Below are 21,004 nucleotides of genomic sequence, written 5' to 3' on the forward strand. Positions count from 1 at the left end.
TGCCAGTTTGTTACACGCCCATGTAAAGAAGTTCCTCAGCGTTTTCATATCAACATTTCAAGAGGCAGGAGTCGGACAAACGTCCCTGCGTGTATATCTTCACCGAATGCATCGTGTATGAGTTTGTAAAGTGTGATACAGGATGGCATCCAACCCAGGTTATTCGGTATGTATGTTTTGCTTTGCTTGACAGGGAGCTAAGCTAATGTGGCTAATTCTCCTATGTGACATTTGACATGTCATACAAACAGGTGAAACCCAAATGCATTACTACCAATGTACAACCATACTAAAACAAACAAACAGAGCATTTGGTGCTTATTAAGCATAATGTGTTTTTGTCTCACCACATTTTGTCTGTTTACATAGTGAACTGATTTACTGGCTTTAAGAGATTTTACCCATGTCTAATACTGCTCCTCAGTGTGTTAGGCTTGGGTTGAACTGTTGATATATAAGACTGGTACTTAGACTTTTGCCCTAAGTTTACACCATGACAATATTTTGACAACTCATACAGCTTTTATTGTATTATCTGATAGCATATCTGATTCTATTATTTCTATTGCTGTGACTTTGTCATCAATATATACAACTATTTATAGCTTACAAATTATAAAAGATTTGCAGACCTCTGCCTAGGTATGTGTATCTGCTCTGATTCAGATTTGCACCAACATTTGTATGGGTTTTTCCTTGGTTCATGCTACCAATGTTCTTCAAGTTTAATGGAAATCCGGCCAATTGTTTTTACGTAATCCTGTTGACGAACAGACAAACAAATCAAAAAGAAAACATAATGTCATTGGCCGGGACAACAACTCAGAAATATGGAAATGTCTGATTTATAATATGGTATGATGTTTTTTTTATTTTAAATAATAGCACAGAGACCCTATGCTGAAGAAGAGGGATGACTTTGAGGACATTTTGGAGGAGAGGAGGACGTCCAGCGACCTGCGGTACGGCCTCAGATGTTACACTCCGGCTCCGTATAAAGGAGTGACGCCGTGTCACTCCGGCCTGCTGAAGAGCATGGTGCTGCAGTCGGACCAGCTGACCTACGTCATCCGCCAGGTGAGTGACAGGTCCACTCACACCTAATGGAGGAGGTCTCCAGATTACACTCAGAAGTGGAGAAGCACTACTTTGGTGTTTTTCTTGTATTTGATCAATTTTTGTGACTTAGAGACTTCACTGCAGTGACAATTTAGTTACGACTAATACTGCAAACAGGATTTAGTAAACGCTGCTTTGTTCCAACTACAGTTTCAACTTTGTTATATTCTTTATGAAGGTGACATGATCAACTTATCCTAAAACAGGAACACCATTCAACACTGTTTTAAACCATTCTTTAAATGGGCACACACGTACACTTTTATTACTAATTAAGGAGATGGTTTCCAATGTATAGCAAAAATATTACTTTTACTATTACTCTTTATTAGCTATACGTTATACATTAGTGCTACTACATAACAGTTTATTATTTAAACAATTGCTGTACACCTATCTGCCACACAAATGTTAATTGTTTATTTACATTTTTAATTTTAAAAACATGTTTTAATTTGTATTTATTGGAGGCATAATAATATCTAAAATATTATAATACCAAAAAACAGAAGATAAATTCCAATTATTTTCTTTTTTACATTTTATTTCCATACAGATTTAATAAGCATTGGTTGGGGTAGCCGAAGTTTTAATATTTTATTGCCAATGACTGTCATTTTTTTGCATTTAATGAAACAATACATGACTTGAAAAACTACACAGTTGTAAAAAGTATGACATTGTGTTTTGTTTGTGTTCAGATGTCAAATATGTTTACCAGATTCAACTTATTTGAGTGAGTAGTGTTAATGTTTTGTCTGCACGTGTTTAACATTTTCTTTTATTCGTCAAGATTTCCAAAGAGACGGGCAAGGCGACTGCTGACGTCCAGGAGGAGGCGTCGGCCATCTTGGAGGAGATGGCTCACTCTCTGCAGCTCAACACCATTCGCTTCTTTGCCTTCTCACTCTGCAAAGTCTTTAAAACCTTGTTCAAGAGCATCTGTGTCAACGAAGAGGGCATCCAGAGGGTGAGAACACACACCTGATGGAAGCTGAAAACACTGTTAAAGGTCCCCTATTATACTGTTTTGCATCAATATATTACAGGTCTCAGATATATACAGAACATGTCTCTGATTGGCTGAAACACCAAACGGATCATTGCAGCATCCCATAATCCCCTCTGTTTCAGCCCTGTTTCAAAAGTGCTGATTCTCTGTCTGTTACTTTAGATCAGTGGTCACCAACCTTTTTAAGCCCAAGATCACCAACCTCGGCCTAGGTGAAAGGCGAGATCTACCTATTGTAGAATTGAGTGAAAAAGACGGCCCAGACAGTGCTTCCAATTTGAGGCCTTTTATATAGGCTGCATCTGAATTACTGTTACAATGAAGGCTCGATAATCAGCTCACGGCATATAGGCAGGGGTAAAGTGCTCTTTTTTATGAGTGGGGGGCGGACCTCACCTCCTCTGGGGGGTCCGGGGGGATGCTCCCCCGGGAATATATTTTTTTAAATATTGAAGTTAAAAGCATCAATCTGGTGCACTTTGAGAGCAACATGAAGAGATCTATGGATACCTCTCTCAACACCCATATGAAGCAGAACTGTAAACAGATTTTCTTTTTCTTTATGGATATTTTACTAATCACTCCCCTTTTAAACTGTATTCTTGTTTTACTGCCATATAGTATTTCATACCTGTTTTTCATTTTTTCTCTTATTGTTTGTATAACTATAATGATCATATGAAGGTGTGCCGCGGAAATAATCTTTTGAATAATTTGTGACAAAACAGTTTGAGACCCACTGAAATAACTTGGACTATAAAGTGAACTATATCTAAACACTCAGAGAGTCCTTGAGCTCACCTGAGCCCCTCAGTCTGAGAGGAGAGGACTCTCCTCCAGCTTCTTGTGGAAACAGCTCCTTATGTCCGTTAGTGCAGCTAGCTAACCAGATGCTAACATCACGGTCCATGCTGGCACCGGTCCCTCTCTCTCCCTCTCTCCCTCTCCCTCACACTAAATGCGCTATTGCCACACACACACACAGAGCCGAGCTTGAATGACACAAGCACACGTTTATTTCCATGCAACTCTCTGATTGGTCTGGTGTCATGCCTCTGTTGCATTCACTGAACACGGGAAATTGCAGTCCTGCCGTCCTCTCTTGTGTCATGATGAGGTTCACGTAAAGCACGGTTAATGTATTGTATTATTGAGGTGTCTAAAATATACGTCAATTAAGTGGCACCTGCAAACGGGGTGGTGGATGATAGGTTTACATCTAAAAACTTATTTTTCAAATATTATTATTTTTATTTTATTTTTAATTTCTTTTGTTACTTTTTTTTTTAACGGTCCGCGATCTACCCGCACCACACTCGCGATCGACCGACTGGTTGGCGACCACTGCTTTAGATGAAAATAAGGAGCCCCTCCCCACGCCCCTCTGAGAGATATTTGGTTACAAAGAACACAATGGGGCTCTAGTACCCCTTTCACACCAAGGCTTTTCCCGTTCTAGCTCCGTGCTAGAGCTTTTCTGGTTCAGAACCGGTTCTTCGGTTTAGCTCCGGCTCTTTTCACACCGCTCAGAGCCCGACTGGTGCTGCCGCTGCTGCGTCATGACGTCACAGTTTACGTCGCTGATTTTCTCCCCAACGGAGCTCACCTCACAACAACTGCGTCGGGTCGATGATCGTGTTGCTTTTAATCATACGAAGCCAGATTAAATTAAATAACGACTTCTCCAACCTTATACTTTTCTCCAGAGTGCCGTGGTTCATTGTTTATTAATGTGTTTCAGCGGCATTTACCGACCGCTACAGTGCTGGCTGCTCTTCAACGGGAGTGTATTCTCCCGTTAGCTCCGGGTTAGCTCACACGGCTCTAAAGTATTCACTGTCTGACTGTCACACAAGCAGCTGATACATATCCCCAGTTCCCCTTAAGTGAATGTGTGTCAGTCTGAATTGACGCTGTTTGGCATCACAACGCTGTTATGAAAGTTTCTCTGGTATAAAATGGGTGATGTTAGCATAGCAACCGAAGCTAAACTGACTACTTGCTAAGCCGTTTTCTACAGGCACTTTTTACCGGCGTATTTTTCATTATGATTCTACTTGTGATAGTCGGACATGACAACCTGTGCAGCCCATGTATTGATTCCATCCGATAGCTGCTATAATAACAAACAAAACGTCTGCCTGCTCTCCACAATGATCAATAACAGCGAACGGATGGTCAAAGTAAGGTACAAATAAACAGAATCACACGAAGCCTGGTTAGTGTTGCCTGACTTTATAAAGCGTGTTTTTTTTTTACAAGTGTGTGGTTGCGTTCTAGTCACTTTGCTCAGCGCTACTGCTTGTTACAACTTTTATTTGCCTTAATCTCGCCCCCCTCCGACGTAAGCGTGACGTATGCGGTTCTTGCTTCTAGACGGACAACTTTTTGGTGCTCGAAACGAACCGGATTCCGGAGCTTAGAGGCTGCTCCGCTGCGGTGTGAACAGGAAAACCCGGTGCTTTTCAAGCTCCAGCTCCGAACCGGCCCTGAAACACCGTTGGTGTGAATGGGGAGGAGATTCAGGTGATAAGGTGGGGGGGCGGGGGTTACCTTGGTTGCTGATTGGCTAATGGTTACACAAGCCAACACATCGTTATGACATCATAAAGTGGCCAGAATCTGATCATTTTCAGACAGGTTTTTATATAAATGGATCAGGACAAAAAGTGAGCAAATCTTTTTTCCCGAAACTTTCAGAATCTCTTTCCACAGAGGGGACACATGTTGATGTAGAAGAGACAAGTGGATTTTGCATAATAGGTGACCTTTAAGCTGAAACGCATACAAATACACACCTAATCTGTTATTTTCCTCGTTGTTAGCTCCAACAGGCCATTCAGGAGCACCCGGTGGTCCTGTTACCGAGTCACCGTAGTTACATGGACTTCCTGCTGATGTCCTACCTCCTGTTCACCTACGACCTGTCGCTGCCCGTCATCGCTGCCGGCATGGGTGAGCATGGAAGAGAGCCAGACTGTATACACTGAGTTAACAGACTTTAATATATATATATATAGAAATTTATTTATTAGGATAAACCCCTTGAGAGGACAAGGACAAACCACGTACAGTCTGTTAAGCCAAAAATAATTGGGAGGCGTATGGTGCAGTGGGTTGAGTGTTGGTGTTCGGATCAGGTTCAAACCCCACTGCAGTCAGCATGTCGTTGTGTCCCTGGGCAAGACACTTCACCCCAAATTGCTCCTGTGGGGATTGCCCACAGTATTGAGTATGTAAGTCGCTTTGGATAAAAGCGTCTAGCAAGTGACATGTAATTCATACAATCATTATAATTTGATACACAGTAGTGTCTAATCGATCAGTTTCATCAATAACAAGAGCAGAGCAGCTGAAAGTGAGATGATAATGCATGCTTAAACATACCCAATGATGACAGGGATCTATAGCAGCAGGTAAAGTATTCCAGTTGGGGCTTTAAACATCAACGCTCTTCTGCCAATACATTTTTCCGCAGAGGGGACAGAGAAATAAATCTGGACAGAGTGTCTAACTTGATAATTTGACGAGTAAGGTTCAAAATACTGTTTTAAATAAGGGGGATAGTTCAAGTAAATGCATTATAAATATAAGTTGAAGCCAGTGCATGTGTCTTCTTACATGTAAGTCTGTTGTGCATATACATGTTACACAGGGCAGACTCCTCTCTATAATGCAGTCCAATACAGCAGCATGACGTCTGAATATAAACCTCCAGTGACTTGTTCCTGCAGACTTCATGGGGATGAAGGTCATTGGGGAGATGCTGCGGATGTCTGGAGCGTTCTTCATCCGGAGGTCGTTTGGAGGAGACCAGCTGTACTGGACCGTGTTCTCAGAGTACGTCAGGACCATGCTCAAGGTCAGGAGGCTGTGTTATCCTAAATCATAACGTCTTTATTGGTCCTAAGATTGAGGAGTAGTGATACTCTTGAGACATTTAAGTCCCTATTGGCTCACAGCGCTAAATGTGAGAGTGGTGGTACAACTGTTGTAATATTAATATAGTTTATATTTAATGTATGTGCGCTACATTGGAGGAGATCATTTCAGTTTTCTTACATTTGTTTTTCAGATTGGATATGCACCAGTTGAATTTTTCCTAGAGGGGACCAGGAGCAGGACGGCCAAGTCTTTGACTCCAAAGTTAGGTGAGACACTAGACTCCAAGCTTTTTTGAAAACAGGAGTATTTCCCATTGAGAATCATAATCGAGATACACTTTTTGTTATATTCCATGGAATGCTCTTAACATCCCGATAGCAATGAATATCTTAAGTGCTTTGACAAAAAATACATTAAAAAAAAATCATCTGTGGAAGCCGTAATACTGTAAAAAGCACGACCAATCATCTGAGCCGGCCCGGCTAAGATAACTGGATGGCCTACCTGCCTGTCAGCCTTCCATCTGTGCACAAACTTATCTCGTGCCCTCATTGGTCATGTGCGCGTTCGTGTGTGTTGGAGGAGGGGCTCTGTAAGGAAGTGGCAGATTTTCTCCGGTTGTGTATTTTCAAATTCTAGCGATCTCGAGCCGGTTTCTCAAACTTACCTACCCCACCTTTAAGTGATCTAATTAAAGGTATTTGTAGCTCATACAACATCACCTTAGTGAATCTCAAATTCATTATTAACAAGCATCCTAAGAAAAAATATCAAAGAACATTTTAAACACATTTTGACATGATTCTGTAAATATTGCTGACTTTTCTTTTCTCGCGCTGTCCCCCTCACCCTCTGTCCCCCAGGTCTGTTGAACATCGCCATGGATCCGTTCCTGAAGGGGGAGGTTTATGATGTCCACGTGGTGCCGGTCAGCATCAGCTACGAGAGGATCCTCGAGGAGACGCTTTACGCCAGAGAGCTGCTGGGTATTCCCAAACCCAAAGAGTCCACTTCAGTGAGTCACCTACACATCTGACCTTTTTATGAACGAAAAATACAAAAAATAAATACACATGGTTCTGCTAAACCAGTATGAAGTCACATTTCGCAGCCTGTACACATGCTTCTGCTGTTCATGTCTCCTTGTGTAGGGTCTGTTCAAAGCCAGAAAGGTCCTCAGTGAAGACTACGGCAGTATCCATGTGTACTTCGGTCAACCTGTGTCCGTCAGAAGTTTAGCCGAGGGCAGAGTTAACCGCCGCCAGTTCAACCTGCTGCCACGGTACGATATATCAACATTACTTATTCTAACAGAACACTAAGATGTCTCATTTCATACCTCATGTCTGTCTTGTCAACTCAGTACAAAGCTATTACTTGAACACTCTGGGGCAAATCTACAAAAGGATTGTGCAGCTTTTGCGACCGCTACACTAAGCACCTGTAATAGGGTGAAATGATGCTACTCTGATAATAGCATGCATTTAAATGAGGTGATATGCATGCTTTTGGCTCAACATTTCCCCCCTTTCCATCCAGTCGAACCTCATTGCCAAAAAGAGTTCAAGCGAGCAAGTTTGTGCTGAAATGTCTTTAGCGAAATATGACCAACGTGACCTTCAGAGAGGGCAGATAGCGGCTGAAAATCCATTCTGTGTGGATTTGCCCTTCAGTGTAGCAGCACTGATAGTTAAGTCAGTACACTGTTATCTTTTTTTGGCATATGACGCCTGAAGGCTTCAGCTAAATGAAAGTATTTTGGAGCTGCATTCAGATTTAGATGTGAGTTATGTGTTACCGTAGATGTGTTAGAAATGATTGCATTGTCCCCGCATGTGTCTTCCTTTCTTGAAAACGGACATCTAAACAATGTGTTTACTATCAGAAATATATTAGTAAGATCTTTGAGTGTTGATTTTGTTAGCTATTTCTTTATTTTGTCTGCAAAATGTCCTTGTAATGTTTCAATCTAGTCCAGCCACAATATCACCTCTTATCTTTCTCCCAAGCCCCGTTGTTGTCAATAGGCGCGTTCACACCAAGTACTTTGCCGTATTTAGTGCCGGCACTCAGAGCCCCGGCACTTATGACCCCAGGGCATTTAGTACAGATCGCGTTCACACAGAGTACTTTTCTCTGAGGGAAGATTACGCAAATGAGCCGCTGACGTCACTTCGTCTTCTTCTGCTTTGGGTTTACTGGCAGGCAGCAAACAACTTCACGGCGTATACTGCCACCCGGAGTCCCCGGCCGGAAGTCCCCGGAGTTTGGGACTGGCTTCAGTAGAAGCTGCTGGGACTCCCAGCAGCTTCTACTGAAGCCTTCCGAGTAAATCGCCAGAACGCCGACACCTCCTCATCTCCACCACTCCCATGTTTTCTTTTGTGTTGCCATAAGTTAGTCTCTCTGCGTTTGTGCACTGGGCGAATGCTAATGCTAATAATGCTAATGCGAGGATAATAAAATGGCGGCTCTACAAAACATTTCAGAGTTTTACGGGGCGTGGTTTGCAATTCGCCCAGCCAATCAGAACTGGGGCACTTTTTTCCCCCAGGAAAGTACCATCTCTCAGCAGGCACTAAGAATGGGGGTAAAAGTTCCCGAGATTAAGTGCTCTTTTTGGTGTGAACGCGACATAAGGGGTACTAACGGAACTAAACGCGAAAAGTACGGTGAAAAGTACTCCGGTGTGAACGCGGCTATTGTTAGCTGGAAACTAAATAAGAAGGAATGTGCAGCTTTAGAGACAGAAAAGCTGGTCATATTTTGTCTCATCTTTTCTGTCAATGAAATAATGAGAGATTTTGGTCCCTTAGTCGGACATTTTGTCTTATCTTTGTTTATCTGAAACAGAGGGGATTATGGGATACTGCAATGATCTGTTTGGTATTTGGAGCAAAACACTTCAGAGACATGTTCTGTATATATCTGAGAGCTATAATATATTGATGCAAAACAGTATAATAGGGGACCTTTAATGCACTTGTACTGTAAACACAGTCCCATGTGTGTGGCTTTTGAAGAGGCGGTAACTTTTCGATGTCCATCGTCTGCAGACACATCCCCACGAGGCCGGGCGAGGACGTCCAGAGCTTCGTGAGCGACTCGGCCTACAAGCTGGTGCGGCTCCAGGAGGAGAACATGGTGCTGAAGCCCTGGGTGCTGCTGGCCTCTTTACTGCTGCAGAACCACCACCAGAACCAGGACCAGGACCAGGGGATGGCAGTGGACCAGCTGACTGAACAGGCCCTCTGGCTGCGAGACATTTCCCGGCAGTACGGAGCCTTCCTCCACTGGCCCGGTACAGAACCAGACCAAATAGTTAAAATAGTGCACGTTTCTGTTAACTGTTTGATATTGTAGCGGCCAAAATCATAAAGAATTGAAACAGATAATTAGCTTAAAATAACACTGTCGCTGAGGAACCAATGATCTCCGTTTGTGCTTTTTATTATGATCCAATATCACTAACAAAGAACAAGTTTCCTATGTTTTGTTCCTTAAGCCTTTATATGGCTTTCCTCTCTTGTGGCTTGTATCACTCTGGTAAAAAACCATGTGCCTACTAGTGCTCTACTCCCTCCTCCACCTGTCTCCAATATATACAATTACACCAGGTGCTCTAATCACCCAGTGCCCAAACATGCCTTCAAACTACTTTAACTCACTACAATAACGACAATGACTAGGAATACAGTTACTATACACAGCAGGAAAATACATGTTAAACTATTACATAATATAAAGTGATATATAGCTCCAACAGGTATAATTCACATATTTTCCAATTTCTTCCTGCCTAGAATAGTAAGCCAAGTTGCTTTATTGTTATGCATATGAGTAGTAAAATAAAACAGTTTATTCAAACAATTAAAAGCCAGAAAAACTTGGTGTAATTTTGTTACAAGGGAAGAAAGAAAAGGCAACATGAAGGAAAATATGAGCAGAAGCTGTTACAGAAACTCAGAGAGACAATGCTAATGAAATGCTAATAACATGCTAATAAAGCAGCAGAATAATAGCAGGACTTCACTTAAAAGGATAAATCAAATTGGCAAACAACAGGTTTTTTTAAGTCTCAGGTTGAGCTACTTCGCTGATATGATAGGTTTAATCTTTATTAAATAAAATTCGCAATTAGATTAGTTAAAAACGTTTGTCAAAGTCAATTGAAGCTATTTATTTGGTAGCTGTTTCAAGGCTTTTATTGTCATGTGTACATAGCTACAGTGTAGATATGTCAATGAAAATGTCACAGGCTCCTCCAACAGTGCAACACAATACAACAGATACCATAGTTAAAATAGTGCAAGTAAACATCATACTGGTTCTCTGCATGCTGAGTCGTGAGAGGGCTCTGCCTGTTTCAAATGGGCTCCTTAAGCTTTTAAGCACAGTCGTTTTAAGGTGTAAATAACATGTTTAATGCTAAAACATGACCAAAACTGAATTTGTAGCACTAATGTCAATACTGCCGTTCCAGATAAAAAGTCTAATCATGATATATCAGATGATTTTAGTTTTTCTTTAAACACTTTTGCCATGAATGCCTCAAAACGGACTATTACAAAAGTATGATTGAGATTAAGGCAAGACCAATGAGGACTAAACTTTAATATAAGAGCAAATCATAACCGTAAAATGAACATGAAACTTGTTAAATAGTTCCTATAAATTGAAAAACAATAATGTCTTGACGATGAACGATTGGTGTGTAAACTGCACAGATTTAAAGGTCCCCTATTATACTGTTTTTCAGCAATATATTATAGGTCTCAGATATATACAGAACATGTCTCTGAAGTGTTTGGCTCCAAACACCAAACAGATCATTGCAGCATTACCCAGAATCCCCTCTGTTTCAGCCCTGTTTCCAAAGTGCTGATTCTCTGTCTGTTACTTTAGATGAAAATAAGGAGCCCCTCCCCACGCCCCTCTGAGAGAGATTTGGTTAAAAAGAACACAATGGTGCTCTAGGAGGAGATTCAGGTGATAAGGTGGGGGGGGGGGGTTACCTTGGTTGGTGATTGGCTAATGGTTACACAAGCCAAAACATCGTTATGACATCAAGTGGTCAAAATCTGATCAGCTCATTTTCAGACAGGTTTTTATATAAATGGATCAGGACAAAAAGAGAGAGAATCTTTGTTCCTGAAACTTTCAGAATCTCTTTCCACAGAGGGGACACATGTTGATGTAGAAAAGACATGAAGAAGAGGATTTTGCATAATAGGTCCCCTTTAAGCATTTGTGTGTGCACTCATTCCTGTCCTGTGAACCCCATGCCTTAAACATGGAAATATGATCTTCTGATTTCTCTTTCTCTCCTTCAGACCACATCGCTCCATCAGAGGTGGTTTCCTCCAGTCTCTCTCTGCATGGAGGTCTGGTGAGGCTCTGTGAGGGCAGAGTGCACCTGGCTGTGGAACAAGGTGTGTTTTGGACGAGTTTAAACATTGATAACACTATTCAGGGTGCGTACGGGTGCTGGAAATCCTTGAAAATGCTTGAAATTGTACGAGGTGTTTTCAAGGTTTGAAAAGTGCTTGAATTTTGGGAATGGTGCTTGAATTTGGGATAAAGTGCTTGAAATTGTAAATGCTTTACTTTGCTTTTTAGATTAAAAGAAAATAAAGAAGTCGGAGCGCGCTTAATTGCTTCGCTTTTACATAAAACAGCTCCGCTCCGGCCTTCCCACGCAATGCGCGTGACCGGCAAGTGTTTTTGTTAAGTGTGTGACCTGGGCATTCTGATGAGAGTGATAGATGACAGTATGCCAGGAGGTTGCCGTTTCAACGAGCGTTGGCTAGCAGAAGACAAATACAAGCCATGGCTAAGACGAGGGTCAAGCGAAGCCCAAGAGTAGCCTCCTGCAAAGTGTGCAACAATAACGATGCGAGAGTCTGCGCTGACGAGCCACACACCACACGAAAGGTACGCCGTAGTAGAGCATTTTAGATTAGGCTATCGTTGCATGTAAAATACATGACACTTTTCTCTGTGCGCGGCAAAACAAGCTCGCCAAAATGGCTTCACTAGTCTGGCAGTATTTTAAGTGTCCGAAAATGACAATAAAATAGCGGTATGCAACGTGTGTGTGAAGCAGAAATCCTGCAGCTCCACCCGCTGTGACGGACCGGTGAGCGGAGCAGAACACACATTAAGGCGCCGTTTACACGAGGAGAAAACTGCTTGTATCTGCATAGTTTCTCGTGCGTATAGCCCTATTATTTACACGAGGCCGATAGAAACTGACCCCACAAACAATAACGGGTCCCAAGGTGGATAGATTTGCAAACGAAATGCTCTGGGGGGTCAACCGAGTCCGTGTAATCACCTCGATACGAATATTTCCTGAAAAAATAACGATAGCCCCGCCTCTCCCCACCTCTCCTGCTCACTGCTGAAGCAACTATCAAAAATAGCTGTGTTAATTAAACGCACAAGGGGTTCTTGAATGAAATAATATTATAAAAGGCAAACCAGAATTGTTAACGCCCAATATACTCCTTAAACAAAATAAACAGAGTCAGATTTCATGCATTGATCCATTATATTGACAAAGGAGGATCTCACCCGGTGTTTGTAGAGAATATCTCTCTCTTTCTGAGCCGTCCTCTCCACGGAGACGTGCTTCAGTTTCTTTCAGTTTCAGTTTCGGGGCTTAAACAGAAGGGTAGCCATGGCAACATTGCAGCGGGGCTGCTTGGGTTGCTCTTCTTCGCGGCTTTTGGTGTATTTTGGCGGAAGTTACAGCGCCACTTACAGTCCCAGCATATGTACTACAGCGTTTCCAGCGGCCTCGTTTGAACAGACACGTTAAATGAAACAAATGCATGTGAACGGAAGACTTTTTTGAATACGCATACTGTGCATAAACGCAAACGGTCCCGTGTGAGCGGGGCCTAAGAGTTAGACCTAACACACTTAGCTATTTGATCTACCTCTGGAACAAGCTAAACTAGTTATAAATATATTTATTCTTCACTGTCGGGTCGCTCATTACTGGATCAGTGAGCTGCATGAGATACTGACGGGCTGTCAGGAGAGAGAGAGAGGGGGAAGAGAGGAAAAGAGAGCGGTATCGGCCGATACTGATTCCGGCGATCGGCTCCAAAATTGGCGATCGGAGCATCCCTAATAATTGTATATGTTTTATAATGATTGATCATGAAAGTGTTATCAAAGCTGGTAAAGTTACAGCTAGTTTGAATGACTTTGTATACTACAGAGTAGCTTGTGAATTTACTCCAGGTGGAACTAAAGTCTGATTTAACACTTGATTATATTTCACATCATTCATCCACACCTGTAAAGTAACTAAAGGTATTAAATACATGTAGTGGAGTAAAAGTACAGCATTTACCTCTGACTTGTGTTTACTGCCAACCTAAAAGTACCTCAAAAATAGTAATCAATAATATATTGAAAAGTTATTTGGCTGATTGTTTTATATTGGCTCAGCCAGGTTATATGGGATGCCCAGTCTACGTACAGATGGGTCACACATTTTGAAATATTAAACTTAGTTTTCTTTTCTAACATTTTTAATTTTTCACCCTCATGTAGAATGCTATTATGAAACACACATTTGGTTGTTTATAGCATAAAGAACATCTGATTTAATGTGAGGTAGGGAAATAATCATTTGAGTATAAGTATGTGTATATAAATATGTAATTTACAACAGCTGTAAGATGCTTGAAAAGCTTGAAAATGCACCTTGAAAATGCTTGAAAAGTGCTTGAATTTGACTTTGGAAAAGGTGTAAGAACCCTGACTATTGTATTGTTGTAAAAGTAAACATATCAATCAGAATCAGAATAGCTTTATTAGTCCCACAGAGGGGACATGTACATTGTTACAGCAGAAAAGAGCCAAAGATAGCTTAATGTTACCTAAAGCATGCTTAAACAAATATTAAAGATTATAATAAAAATTACACAATTGACAAAATACACATCCTGTAACAGTTCTGAGGATTTAGCAGCCAGGTATATATGGCACAGTTTTTAACGGCATATATATATATTGCACATAGTTGGTATTTAACAACAAGGGGTGTTATCGTCTGTGTTGTTGTGTCAATGCTTATGTAGGTGCCATAATGCTACTTAGCCCGAGTTCAATATTTGTATTATTATTATTTCTTTACGTCACTTTTATTTGTTTGTTGAGCACTTCCGGTAATTGTCACATGAGTGTGGTTTGTGTATATAGGTCACCTGTTTCATGTCGAGTGCGGATGACAGAGGGTGAGCTTCTGCTGTCATTTTTTCTGTTGACCGTTTTGTTTATTAAATATCGTAAAACTATCTCGCCTCAGTATGGACTTTCTCTTTGGAAACGCGTCACAGTTTACAGCCAAGCTTAGCCTCTCGGCGACTCAAACTGAACTTGAAATTGAGCCGCCACAGCTTAATAGGAAGAAGTGTTGAAAGGAAAAATAAAAAAAGCAGTTTTCTTTCTCTTGCAGCAGCAGGACCATCGAGTCCAGGGGAGGCTCTCAGCCCTGTTACCCCAGAAGAGGAGCTCCTGAACCGGGCAGTGGTGCTCCTCTCCTGCGCCTCCTACAGGAACCAGGCGCTGCACGTATTCCTACGCCCCGCCCTGTTGGCCTCAGCCCTCCACACCGCCGCCTCCTCCCAGAAACGTGAGGCTCACACACAGTTCTCTAAATGAGCTGCTTTCTGCCTTTTCAAACACGATCGGATTATTATTATAATTGTTTTAATTATTTCTTCTATTTCAACAATTAGACAGTTTATACATCCAAATAACAAAGAAAATGTGTAGAAGCGGGAGGGCAGAAGCATAGCTTATACAGAGGTAACCCCGTTAGTCATCCAGTTACAGGATTGAGTAAAAAAAGATAATTCCGTAATTAAATACTCACACAGATAAACAAAATTATATATATACATACATATGTTCAAGGTTCTTTATTGTCAAACTGACATAGTTACAGAGTAATTATGTTGTTGAAAATCTTATGTCACAGGCTTCTCCAACAATGCAACATAATAACAATACAGATAGCAAGAGCAATACAAAAAGAAAAATAGTTATAAAATAAAGTGATGATGTGGAATAGTGCAGTACGAGTCTATATACAAGTTATTGGAATGATATATATTAGATATTAGATACATATTACTGAGTAGCAGATGAATGTTTTTGAAGTTGTTTCAGCAGTTCAATTGTTTAACAGTCTCACTGCCCGCGGGAAGCAACTGTCTCAGAATCTTCTTGTCTTTGCCAGGATGCTGTGGTAACGTCTGCCAGACGGCAACAGAAAGACACATATACATACATACATACACCCATTTCCAGGGTGAAAATAAAATAATAAAGTAAAACGAATAACAAATTCCTACAAGTCCATGTTCAGATAACAAGACAGTTTCATTTTCTTCATTGTTGGTATCTTACTTAGAGTAGATGGTGGTCAGTTTGCCTACATTGTGAGAAGCAGACGGGACTATGTCCAGTAAAGCTGTTTCTCTCCAGACTGAATGTTAATCATTTTGTGTTTTTTGCAGATGAAGTCTTCAACAGTTTCAGCTTCCTCAGAAACATTTTCTCCAATGAGTTCATCCTCTGTCCTGGAGCTACAGTGCAGGTGAGGAACAACGTTTATTTAGCATTGTGCCTCAAATATAATTGTTAATAACATTGGTCAAATTTAGAGAATACATTGTTGTATTGGTTTACTTTAAATGTTTTGACCTATTTTTTTAGGAAAGGAAAATAAACATGCCTTATTTTATACCCTTGAATTGTTAAAAGCATTTTCTTTGTTTGCGTGTAAGTAGAAGTGTATATATATTTAAATAGATACATTTAAAAAAACAGCCCAAACTATCATTATACTAATACGTTTAATGTCATTTTATAAAAACATATTAAGGGAGGGGAAAAGAACAAGAACACTACCATATTAAGAGGTATTTTAGATTGTATGTTTTAATACGTGACTCCTGTCCTGTAGGACTTTGAGGAGGCCTGTTTCCTGCTGGTGAAGACTGGAGTTCTGCAGGTGACCCAACATGAGGTTCTGGTCACAGAAAGCGGACACAGAACTCTGTCCTTCCTCACCAACATGCTGGATCCCTTCCTTCAAGGATACCAGGTGAGAGGCTTTTTATTTTAAATGCACAGCCAGAACTATTTGAAGAAAGTTGATGTGTTACACTGCAGATGTCCACTAGAGGGTGCTGTTGACACATGAGTTTTAAGAGGTGTGTGTGTGTGTGTGGTGTGTGTGTGTGGTGTGTGTGTGTGTGTGTGTGTGTGTGTGTGTGTGTGTGTGTGTGTGTGTGTGTGTGTGTGTGTGTGTTGTGTGTGTGTGTGTGTGTGTGTGTGTGTGTGTGGTGTGTGTGTGTGTGTGTTGTGTGTGTGTGTGTGTGTGTGTGTGTGTGTGTGTGTGTGTGTGTGTGTGTGTGTGTGTGTGTGTGTGTGTGTTGTGTGTGTGTGTGTGTGTGTGTGTGTGTGTGTGTGTGTGTGTGTGTGTGTGTGTGTGTGTGTGTGTGTGTGTGTGTGTGTGTGTGTGTGTGTGTGTGTGTGTGTGTGTGTGTGTGTGTGTGTGTGTGTGTGTGTGTGTGTGTGTGTGTGTGTGTGTGTGGTCAGGTGGTGTGCCGGTTCCTGTGTGAAGAAGCCACTGAGACTCTGACAGAAAAACAGTTTATTCCTGCCGTCCGGAAGTTCATCATCAAACATCTTTTAGCAGGTTTCTACCTTTTTAAAAGTTTCTCACATCATTTTAAATGTGCTTTTATCTCAGGCCTCTACTACAGAATGTACTGATTGTGTGTTGTATGTATGTGTGTGTGTTTTTTAGGTAGTTTAAGATACACAGAGGTGTTGTCGTCTGACCTCCAGAAGAACTCTCTGGCAGCTTTGCTCCGACTTGGAGCGGTGCAGAAAATCAAAGGGTATGTTTGTTTTGATCATCTTTCTGTCCCTGGTTGGTTGAACTGGCAGGTGAAACATTCTGTATAACACACTACAGGAGAGGGTTAACTCCTGTGTTTTGTTGACTTCTATTGATTTGAAGAGTTTTGTAAACGATGGAGTGTGTTACTTGGTATTCATTACCTGGGGGGTAGTATTGTTTTTAGATTTGTTATCATTTGTGTATGAAAAATGCTATATAAATAAAGTGTAATTGATTGATTTGATAACCCACCAAAAACTCTGATACACATTGTCACTGGAACTACTTTCTACCAAAGAAATAGTCCCCATGAACTTGATTTTGTACTGAATAATAACCGCTCAATGTTTTTCACTTCAGCGCGGATCAGGAGACGTTAAAGGTGGACACGGTGATGGTGAACTCATTGGAGGACACTTTAGGTGAGAAACAAACTGCCAGTGAGAGAAAGAGTGTTGTGTTTCTCTCGAGGAACTTTAAAACAATCGTGTCTCTTTGTCTAGGAGGAAAACTTCCCACTCAGAAAGCTGTCGCCGCTCGCCTCTAATTCACCGACCTCGTTAGCAGAAAGGAGACCGAGAAGAGTCACCATTTTGTTTACCTGCATCGAGAGATGGCACAAACAAAAGAGTTGAAAATCCGTTGACAGCTCAATTTATTTTGCAATGTTTTTTTACTTCCCCACCTTCTCTTCACCTCTCTTTTCAATACGCCTTCTTTCTTCCTCCAAGAACTTTCTATTAAAAAATGTTTTATACACATTTATAAAGCCAGATGATGGGTACGGCTTTCAAAAGAAGGTGTATCGCTGAGCTCTCTGCCTCGCTCTGAAACACTGACCTTTGCTATATGAGCAGCCTTATGAAAGCTCCTTAATGTGCCAAATCCACTTAGGCTGCTGGCCATTCTCCCTTAATGTGTTTTTTTGTGTTTCCTTTAACACTCAGCGTGGATTTCCTTTGTGGTTTTTCCTACCTGTTTGTAAGCCTTGTCTCCGTCTTTTTTGAGCACTTTAATTCATGTATTTATGCAAGGTGGTGTGGGCCTTTATCTAACACTCTTTTGACTTATCTCTTGTTTTCTGTTTTTGTGGAACAAAAGTTGCTCAAAAGAAGATTTGGCTGGTTACATATTTTACCTTTTTTGATAAAGAAAAATGTTTTTCTGAGCTGAACTTGCTACAGACCCAACGCCTACTTCAAGAATAGCTAGCGGGGGTCGTTTTTGGATTTAAAACCCACCTTCTGGTCTTTTACCAACACTCATTCATCTTTGTTTACATATTGGAGGAAATGCTACACGATTAATGCCAGGGTCTAATATTTACCAACGACCTTGAAGTTAGTTTACCTGAAGCACTACCAGCTACACCAAAGGAATACGTTTCTGTTAACTGTTTGATATGATTGACATATTTCCCATATGTCTAGAATAGTAAGCCAAGTTGCTTTATTGTTAGTAGTACAATGAAACTGTTTATTGTAAAGTTTATTCAAATTCAAAGCCAGAAAAACTTGGTATGATTTTGTTACAAGGGAAGAAAGAAAAAGGCAACATGCAGTAAAGGAAAATATGAGCAGTAGCTGTTACGGGAAGTCAGAGGGACAATGCTAATAACATGCTAATAAAGCAGCAGAATAATAGCAGGACTTCACTTGAAAGGATAAATAAAATTGACAAACAACGGGTTTTTTTAAGTCTCAGGTTGAGCTTCTTCGCTGATATGATGGGTGTAATCTTTATCAAATAAGATTCCCAATTAGATTAGTTAAACACATTTGTAATTTGAAGCTATTTATTTGGTAGCAAATTAGCGATGTTATGTTTTCTTGAAATCCCATTCCAGAGCTCGCAGCAGATTTGTTTTGTTGTTTTAAACACAAGTAGAGCTGCGTGGTTGATTTTCATGTTGTTGTAGAATAATAAATCCACAGGTTCTCCGACACTTGACGTGCATTTTGAACGCAAAAACAGATTACATTCGGTTCATTGACTCCTGCCCCTGTAGCATGGCGGGTGTGGTTTGAAATGTTTTGGTTTTGGTGCCAATATGAAACCTAAGTTGCCTCGACACTTTGATACCTTTTGAGGAACATGATCCTCTACAAAAACTCATCCTAACAAAGAAGCCGTGCAAGAACTTTGATACATTTAACACATTTCAATTCCACCTCGATTGTCCACACACTAAACCTAATTGTAAAACTTCCACACACTGAAGTTAACTCAACCTAAAACAACTCTGTGTGTCACATCCAAAGTGCAAGTGTGTTTCTGTTTTTTTATTTTTTATAACAGCTTTTATACTGTATTGTGTGTGTGTGTGTGTGTGTGTGTGTGTGTGTGTGTGTGTGTGTGTGTGTGTGTGTGTGTGTGTGTGTGTGTGTGTGTGTGTGTGTGTGTGTGTGTGTGTGTGTGTGTGTGTGTGTGTGTGTGGTGTGTGTGTGTGTGTGTGTGTGTGTGTGTGTGTGTGTGTGTGTGTGTGTGTGTGTGTGTGTGTGTGTGTGTGTGTCCAAAAGCATGATAATAAAGTGTGTTTTGAAATATACATTTCTGCCCAGATTGCATCTTTTTGTAGCTAAACTGGAGTCAGATTTATTAAAATTCACTCCATCATTCTGATACATCCAGAGTTTGTATGACAGTCAAACCTCTTGTGGCACAAAACACAGTTTGATCTTAACTGATTCAAATATGATCATATTCAATAATCCTGATGTGTGAACACAAATTAAAAGACCTTAACTTAAGTAAAAAGTACTAACGCCACACTGGATATATTCCACTACAAGTAAAATACCTGCATTCAAACCATGAAGTATTAATATGTAAGCATCATTTGTAAAATTCACTTAAAGGGGACCTATCATGCAAAATGCACTTTGGTACGTCTTTTATACATGAATATGTGTCCCCGGTGTTCCAGGGAACTCACCAAGTGTCAGAAAACACAACCCTCTCTATTTTCCTCCATACCCAAATCTCTAAAAAAGGGGCTGCAACGGATCTGATAAAAACTGATCCAGATTTGAACACTGTCCTGACGTCAGGACGGTGGCGCTACGGCTATTGGGCCAACTCCACCAATCAGGAGGAGACAGCCACGGCCATTGCCGTTCGAAAGCGCTGGAGACGCTGTAGTACATATGCCAGGCCAGTAGGTGGTGCTGTTCTCACAGAATCAGCCCTTGCTAAAACATGGATAAAAAATGTCAAATTGAGCAAAATGAGGCATGGCTAAAATGCATGATCTGTTTGGTATTTTGAAAAAAAAAAAGTATAAATATGCCTTATATAGGTATGGTCCTACACTATATTATTAAAATATAGCATGATAGGTCCACTTTAAAGTATGAAAAGTAAAAGTAGTGATTGTGCGGTGAAATGTTCCCTGTAGTGTTCAATTATTATATGTGATGTTTCTGAATAAATGTATTAATGTGTGTTGCATGTTACTGCTGTAAATGTTGAATTGGTCCTCATTCAAACTCCTGTATGCACTGTTAGTGAGTTTATCTATTGATTTGTTATCTTTTATAAAATGATCATATGTTTGCAGTTTTCTTCGCTGTCCTGTGAGAACTCAATTATTATTATGATATCTCAACACATAAGGGAACAAATTACAAACATATAAATCAACACATATTAAGATACATGGTTTTCACTGGATAGGACACTCTCCTTCAAGAAACACCTGGAGAACACCAAAGCCAAGATCAACACCCGCAACAACATCCTGCGCAAACTAGTGAACTCCAAGTGGGGCGCAGATCCACCAACAATCCGTGCAACTGCCATGGCCCTGTGTTTCTCTACAGCAGAGTATGCCTGTTCAAGCTGGAGCCGATCACGTCACACCAAACTGGTCGACACAGCCTTGAATGACACCTGCCGCATCATCACGGGATGCGTTAAGACAACACCTGTCCCGTGCCTCTATGCACTAGCCGGCATCTCTCCCCCACACATCAGACGACTGGGTATCGCTCAAGATGAACGGAGAACACAGGAGACAGACATCAGACACCCCTTGCATGGCCATGTAGCAC

At 40.9% G+C, this 21,004-nt stretch overlaps 1 protein-coding gene across 2 annotated transcripts; it reads left to right on the plus strand.

The window, feature by feature from the left end:
• The first annotated feature begins 23 nt into the window (after positions 1 to 23).
• gnpat (glyceronephosphate O-acyltransferase) lies at positions 24 to 19,302 on the plus strand. 2 transcript variants are annotated; one of them, XM_034135659.1, is made up of 17 exons: positions 24 to 166; positions 886 to 1,077; positions 1,913 to 2,089; positions 4,957 to 5,086; positions 5,866 to 5,993; positions 6,207 to 6,282; positions 6,880 to 7,031; positions 7,168 to 7,298; positions 9,073 to 9,317; positions 11,350 to 11,448; positions 14,493 to 14,669; positions 15,559 to 15,638; positions 16,008 to 16,148; positions 16,646 to 16,745; positions 16,857 to 16,950; positions 17,313 to 17,374; positions 17,456 to 19,302. In XM_034135659.1, the coding sequence occupies exons 1-17, from the start codon at positions 143 to 145 to the stop codon at positions 17,497 to 17,499; spliced, it is 2,052 nt and encodes a 683-aa protein (XP_033991550.1). In that variant the 5' UTR covers positions 24 to 142; the 3' UTR covers positions 17,500 to 19,302. The 2 variants fall into 2 exon arrangements, with proteins under 2 accessions (XP_033991550.1, XP_033991551.1); XM_034135660.1 differs by having other exon boundaries at positions 14,496 to 14,669.
• Positions 19,303 to 21,004: the final 1,702 nt, after the last annotated feature.

The sequence above is a fragment of the Trematomus bernacchii genome, unplaced genomic scaffold (assembly GCF_902827165.1).
Source record: "Trematomus bernacchii unplaced genomic scaffold, fTreBer1.1, whole genome shotgun sequence".
In the NCBI taxonomy this organism is placed as follows: Eukaryota; Metazoa; Chordata; class Actinopteri; order Perciformes; family Nototheniidae; genus Trematomus; species Trematomus bernacchii.

Bases quoted from the DNA above. Each gene is read 5' to 3' on its own strand.
- gnpat (XM_034135659.1), top strand. From the start codon at position 143: ATGGCATCCAACCCAGGTTATTCG. The intron at 5,994-6,206 runs GTCAGGAGGCTG...TTTGTTTTTCAG, and splicing joins ACGTCAGGACCATGCTCAAG to ATTGGATATGCACCAGTTGA. The intron at 7,032-7,167 runs GTGAGTCACCTA...CTCCTTGTGTAG, and splicing joins AACCCAAAGAGTCCACTTCA to GGTCTGTTCAAAGCCAGAAA.